The 7143-nt window shown below is 46.1% G+C and overlaps 1 protein-coding gene across 2 annotated transcripts in view; it reads left to right on the top strand.

Moving 5' to 3' along the window:
* Window positions 1–7143, top strand: part of DRD3 (dopamine receptor D3) — a 55299-nt gene that overhangs the window by 29701 nt on the left and 18455 nt on the right. For both annotated transcript variants that reach the window (XM_011966819.1, XM_011966820.1), the window contains one exon: window positions 6499–6641. In XM_011966819.1, coding sequence (XP_011822209.1) covers window positions 6499–6641 — 143 coding nt within the window. The remainder of the gene's footprint in view (window positions 1–6498; window positions 6642–7143) is intronic.

Here is a 7143-nt window from a genome sequence, read left to right as displayed (position 1 = left end):
CGGCCCTGGGCCAAGCCTCTCTCTCCCGGCCAAGCCCAGCCCAGCCCTCCGGGTGCTTTGGCGCGGCCCTCGCCCGCAGTCGGTCACGTGCAATCGCTCCCAGAGGAAGTCAGAGGCTAAGCGGTCGGCCTGGGTGGAAATGCAGGGTCCCTGCAGGGCTCCAGGAACCAGGGCGCCGGGCTTTCCCTCTCTGCCTCCCCACAGAGCCTGGAGAGCCCCCAGGTGAGCAGTGAACTTCTCACCCCAGCCGTGCTGGCAGAGTTCTTGCTGCATTATAGTGCCCTCCGATGGCCAATTCCGGTACAGCCTCGCTGTCGCAGTCGGCTTATGACAAGCAGGAACCTCATTTATTCTAACAGTTTAATCATGTTTTAAAAAGAGCAAGAAAAAAATTAATGTAACAGTGTTATATTGTAGTCTTGTCTCTTATTTCTTTTCCAAGTGAACAAAAATCTTTGTCACAGAAATTTTCCGTAACGCAGACTTTCTCAAAACCTGTCTAATCATAAGATGCACTTGCTTGCTAAAAATACACATTTCTATTCTCACTGATATGTGGGAGCTAAGCTATGAGGATGCAAAGGCATAAGAATGATACAATGGACTTTGGGGACTTGGGGGAGAATCCCCAAGGAGGAGATTCAAGAGAGGACTTGCATCAGATGGAGGGGAGCGTGGCGAGGGATAAAAGACTCCAAATACGGTACAGTGTATACTGCTTGGGTGATGGGTGCACCAGGATCTCACGAATCACCATAAAGAACTCAGTCGCATAACCAAATACTACCTGTGCCCCAATAACTTATCGAAAAATAAAACAATTTTTAAAAAGAAGAAACAAAAATGCACATTTCTTGGTTCTACCTCAGAAGTACTAAATCAAAATCTCCAGCAACTAAGCCTGATATTCTGGTGGTGGTGGTGGTGGTGGTGGTGGTGGTGTTTTTGAGATGGAGTCTCGCTCTGTCGCCCAGGCTGGAGTACAGTGGCGCAGTCTTGGCTCACTGCAAGCTCCGCCTCCCGGGTTCACGCCATTCTCCTGCCTCAGCTTCTCGAGTAGCTAGGACTACAGGCGCCCGCCACCACACCCGGTTATTTTTTGTATCTTTGGTAGAGACGGGGTTTCACCGTGTTAGCCAGGATGGTCTCTATCTGCCAATCCCGTGATCTGCCTGCCTCTGCCTCCAAACGTGCTGGGATTACAGGCCTGAGCCACCGCGCCTAGCCGATATTCTGCATTTTAACAGAATCCCCAGGCAATTAACAGAATCAAGCTGATTGAGGAAACTCAGCTGTGGGCGCACGCACTGCTCTGCAAGCACTAACCACCCTTGCCATGCTGACTTCGCTGAGGAAGCCCCTGTCCCCCACAAGAACTCAGAGAGCTGTCGATGCCCTTGAGAGGGAGGAGGGCACTCAGGAGAAACACACCTCAGAGATGGGAGACTTGGCTCTGCCACAATTTGCTGCAGAACCTTGGGTTCATAATTGACATCCTTGTGTCTGTTTCCTCCTTTATGGGACAGAGCCAAGGTTTCCTACACTTGCTGGCTCACTTCATTAATGGAGCCTCCAGGGAGTTGCTGAACGTTATAGCATATTTAGGAAAGTATATGACTCTCAGTGGTCTGCTGAAGCCAGCTTATCATGGCTAGCAAGAGCTGATTGGCAAAATTTTAGAAACCTTTTGAGTCAGTTATTAAAGCTTTGGTGGTAGCTTAAAATCGGCCATGGTGGGAGTATTTACGCCGCAGAAATTGGCAAATATTACAAATTAGGGCTCTTTGTAAACTACAGAGCCTATTGTTAGCCATTTGCCAGCACACCACTGAATACACAGAAGGGTCAGGCTCTTTTACATCAAAGGACGATATGCAAGTGGAAGGCCTGGAGAAAGCGAGTTACAGTATTCCTTCCCCTCGCTGTTCGGTCATGGCAGCAACAGGACTCAAGGCTCAGCCCCTCCTCCAAGGTTCCTCATAGTTACCGCTAACAGCGAGGCCCTTGTAGACATATTCGACTGGAAGCCCAGCAGAGTCTAAAGCCCTGAGGGGAGCCAGAGGCCTAGAGAAACACCAGCTGCTACTTGACCTGCTCTTGTATACACCAAGGAGAGGATTCAAGAGAGAACTTGCATCAGATGAAGGAAACTAGGTTGTTGTAGCCTCCCAAGGAGCGGGTAGCAGGATCTTAATTTGACCTTATCAAATTTTTCCCTTTTGAGAAAGAAGCCACCTTTGTCATAACTCATGGTGTCAAGGCCAAGTCCTGCACAGTTTACCTTCATCTCAGAACTCACAGCTGACTGTAATCTGCCCTTTTGGGAATACAAATCTTATCACTCTACAAGTTGCACAAGAGGCAGATTCGGGCAGTGCTGGCGCATAGGAGCAGGGGAAACACACAGGAGGAGCATCAGGAAGCCTTGCCCAATCCCTTCTAGCCAGCATGTGTCCTTCTTTCCTTAATCCCAGGCCTTGAGGTGCACAACAAGGGTTAAGGAGGCTCCAGGTTCCCTGGAAACTGACAAGACAAAAAATGTTAAGCCATAGGTAGATCCAGCTTATACCTTAGATCCCTGAGCCTGGCCAGGATTAGAAGGGAAGGAAGCCTTCCCCTCCTACAGGAAAGGAGGCCTTCATGACCCATGAGGCAGTCAGTTAACAGTTTCTTATTACTTTCTTTATACAAGGACCTATGGAGAATATCAAGGTTGTAACAAGATTTGATCCTGAAGTAACTTAAATTATATGAGGCTCTCTCTCTTCAGCCACAAGGCAAATTCAGTCATGAGGCAAGACAGCTGCATGCAGGAGGGCATTGTAATTGATTTGCATAGAAGTGCTAAGAGTTCATAGTTAGTTAGAAGTCTCTGTGTAGGACGGAAAGAACCGGTAAGGTTGCTGGTTGAGTTCATCTGAGATTAATGGATGGCAAGATCAAGTTGGCCAGGGAGGGAGAAGGAATGATTAATTGAACAAAGACACCAGTCTCTGACTATTGAAGAGTACTCATCACGGGGCCAGTTGGGCTGGAGCTGTGAGTAAGTGTCAGGGATCAGTGGGAGGTCAGATTGGCAACATAAGCTGAGGTCATGTTGGAGAAGGCTGAGCTTGGTTTATGGGTGAAAGAGGAGCCATCAACAGTGTATTCATTTTCTATTGCTGTGGAACAAATTATCACATATTTAGAGGCTTGAACTGTACCCATTTTTATCTTGCAGAGTCTGTAAGTCAGAACCCTGTACACAGTGTGGGTAGATTCTCTTCTCAGGATCTCGCAGGGCTGAACTCAAGGTGTAGACTGGGTTGTGTTCTCATCTGGAGCCTGAGGTCCTCATCCACACTCATTCAGGTTGTTAGGAGTATTCAGTTCCTTGCAGTTGCAGGACCAAGGTCCCTACTTTCTAGCTGTCTGTCAACCAGTGCTGTTCTCAGCTCCTGTAAACCTTTTGCCATCTCCTTAAAAAATGACCCTCTCCAAAACATAGCAGTTTGCTCCTTCAAGGCCAAGAGGATAATTTCTCAGTCCCCTTTAAGGGCTCACCTAATTAGGTCAGGCTCACTCAAGATAATCTCCCTTTTGATTATCTCAACCTCAACTGATCAGTAATCTAATCACAGGAGTGATATTACATTATAATCACAGGTTCAGCCTACACTCAACGGAGGGGACTATACAAGGCAGAAATCTTGGGGCCATCCTAGAGTACTGCCTGTCTCAGATAAGTTTCAGCTGGGGAGATAGGGCGACGTGATGAAATTTATTTTTGGAACCTGGCAGCAGGAGACCAACGAGGAGGCTGTAGCCATCAGAGAAATCACGTAGCAGGAAAGGGATAGGTGGATAAATAAATGGGGAAGATATCTCAATGGATAAAATTACAGGACCTGGAATGTTCCTTCCCCATCTGACCTCATGGCTGGCTGCCTCTTGTACCACTCACTTCCCTGCCCACTCTGTGTTAGTTTTACCTCCTCCCTGGTTCTCTAACACATCACCCAGCATATTTCTTTCATGGTACTCTTCATTGTATATTAACATATTTGTTTCCTTTTTTATTGTTCATTCACTCCACTTAACGCTAAGCTCAAAGAGAACAGGGACAATGTGCCTTTTGCACACCTCTGAATATCTGGAATGGGGCCTGGCATATAGATGGGACTCAATAAATATTGAATAAAGTTTAAATAAATAAGTGACCAAGGCTGAGCACGGGGTCTCACGCCTATAATCCTGGCACTTTGGGAGGCTGAGGCGGGTAGATTGCCTGAGCTCAGGAGTTCGAAACCAGCCTGGGCAGCATGGTGAAACCCCATCTCTGCTAAAATACAAAACATTAGCCAGGCATGGTGGCATGCGCCTGTAGTCCCAGCTACTCGGGAGGCTGAGGCAGGAGAATTGCTTGAACCTGGGAGCCAGAGGTTGCAGTGAGCTGAGATCGCACCACTGCACTCCAGCCTGGGTGACAGAATGAGATTCCATCTCTAAATAAATAAATAAATAAGCAAGCAAATTATATGAAAGGGTCCAGGGGACTATACAAGGCAGAAATCTTGGGGCCATCCTAGAGTACTGCCTGTCTCAGATAAGTTTCAGCTGGGGAGATAGGGAGACGTGATGAAATTTATTTTTGGAACCTGGCAGCAGGAGACCAATGAGGAGGCTGTAGCCATCAGAGAAATCAGGTAGCAGGAAAGGGATAGGTGGATAAATAAATGGGGAAGATATCTCAATGGATAAATTTACAGGACCTGGAATGTTCCTTCCCCATCTGACCTCATGGCTGGCTGCCTCTTGTACCACTCACTTCCCTGCCCACTCTGTGTTAGTTTTACCTCCTCCCTGGTTCTCTAACACATCACCCAGCATATTTCTTTTATGGTACTCTTCATTTTATATTAACATATTTGTTTCCTTTTTTATTGTTCATTCACTCCACTTAACGCTAAGCTCAAAGAGAACAGGGACAATGTGCCTTTTGCACACCTCTGAATATCTGGAATGGGGCCTGGCGTATAGATGGGACTCAATAAATATTGAATAAAGTTTAAATAAATAAGTGACCAAGGCTGAGCACGGGGTCTCACGCCTATAATCCTGGCACTTTGGGAGGCTGAGGCGGGTAGATTGCCTGAGCTCAGGAGTTCGAAACCAGCCTGGGCAGCATGGTGAAACCCCATCTCTGCTAAAATACAAAACATTAGCCAGGCATGGTGGCATGCGCCTGTAGTCCCAGCTACTCGGGAGGCTGAGGCAGGAGAATTGCTTGAACCTGGGAGCCAGAGGTTGCAGTGAGCTGAGATCGCACCACTGCACTCCAGCCTGGGTGACAGAATGAGATTCCATCTCTAAATAAATAAATAAATAAGCAAGCAAATTATATGAAAGGGTCCAGGGAGAGTCAAAAGGTCTGAGTACTAGGTCTGGGTGTCTTGAAGAAAGGCAGAAAGTGCAACCAGATGGAGAGGCGTGGGGAGTTGGGGAGATCTGTTTTAGACATCTTGAGTTTGAGATGACTGTGGAACAGTTGTCCAGCTAAGTCCTACAGGCAGCTGGAAATGCTGATGAAGAATTGTCATACAAAAGAAACTACAACAATGTCCAATAATAGTAAGGAACTGGACTTTGGTTATGTAAAAGAATGAAAACTGGATTTTAAAATAAGCCTCCATTGGACATTTCTCATTTCCATTTTTAAAACATCTACTACTTAGAGGAACTGTCACAATGAAGGCTATAATTTATATTAGGACACAAGCAGGGGGTAAACATCCTCTTTAGGTATGTTCTTTCATTGTCTGAAAACCTGCAGGAGACGGTAAAGGCACACAGACCAGCACCCAGAGCGTTCAGAGTGAAGAGTGTGTGACGGTAAGGCCGGTCATGCTGGGCGATCGGGCAGAACCAGTAAAGAAGCTCTCCAGCAATCCAGTGGTGCTGTGTTAACTTTTTTATTCTTCCCTTTTTCTGTTCACCTCCCTCAATAAGTTCTTCATTTATCTTATCTCAACCCTTCTGCTATTTTTGACCTTTCTGCTTTTCTCTCTTCCTCTAACTAAATTGTATTTCTCATGCCATATGTATCAACCTGATTATTTCTCTACTAACTTCTTTCATCTGGTCTCTTGAAAAGATCCCCTCACTGGACTTGGTGGCTCACGCCTGTAATCCCAACACTTTGGGAGGCTGAGGCCAGAGAGTTGCTTGAGCCCCAGATTTTGAGACCAGCCTGGGCAACAAAGTAAGACCCCATCTCTACAAAAAAATAAAATAATTAGGCAGGCTGGTGGCATAGCCGTATAATCCTAGATACTTGGCAAGCTGAGGTAGGAGGATCTGATCCCAGGAGTTGAACTGCAGTGAACAGTGATCATGCCACTACACTTCAGCCTGGGTGACAGAGTGAGACCCTGTCTCCAAAAACAACAGCAACAAAGAAAGAAAAGTATCCCATTCCATCTCACCATGCCTATACCCTCTCCCTTGCTTTTTCAGGTACACCGCAGTGGTCATGCCCGTTCACTACCAGCATGGCACGGGACAGAGCTCCTGTCGGCGCGTGACCCTCATGATCACGGCCGTCTGGGTACTGGCCTTTGCTGTGTCCTGCCCTCTTCTGTTTGGCTTTAATACCACAGGTAACGATGATGGCTTCACTTCTAGCATCCATGTGACTCACAGCACACCTGAATGACTGGCTGTGAGTTGTGCTCAGCCCTGAAATTTCTGACCCCCGGTCAGTGTACTTTGCAATTAAATGAGAATGCCACAGAATGCAAAGCTTTGGCCTTTGTGGGTTATGAATAAAATATAAAGCAAAACCTCATCAATTATTGGCATGGGGGTAAAGTTCTGCCCCAATTAATGAAAAGTCTGGCTCATCTTTATTTTGAAAGAAATGTCATTGTATTCATTTGCAGAAATGTACCAGTTAAAAAAACCAAGATATATATTAATAATTCAGGCAAGGTTTGCTAATAAAAAGATAACAATTCATAACAGACCTACAATGCAAATAACACATTATAAAAGTCTTATAGCAGGATATATACTTCTAACTTTTTACTCAATAAGAATAATTTCCAATTCTTCAGAACCAACCAGTATAGATTCCCAAATTGCTGGAGAGTGTATTTCCTA

The sequence above is a fragment of the Mandrillus leucophaeus genome, unplaced genomic scaffold (assembly GCF_000951045.1).
Source record: "Mandrillus leucophaeus isolate KB7577 unplaced genomic scaffold, Mleu.le_1.0 Scaffold775, whole genome shotgun sequence".
Lineage (NCBI taxonomy): Eukaryota > Metazoa > Chordata > Mammalia > Primates > Cercopithecidae > Mandrillus > Mandrillus leucophaeus.
The sequence above is the reverse complement of the archived record's forward strand: the minus strand, read 5'-3'. Positions and strand labels throughout refer to the sequence as shown.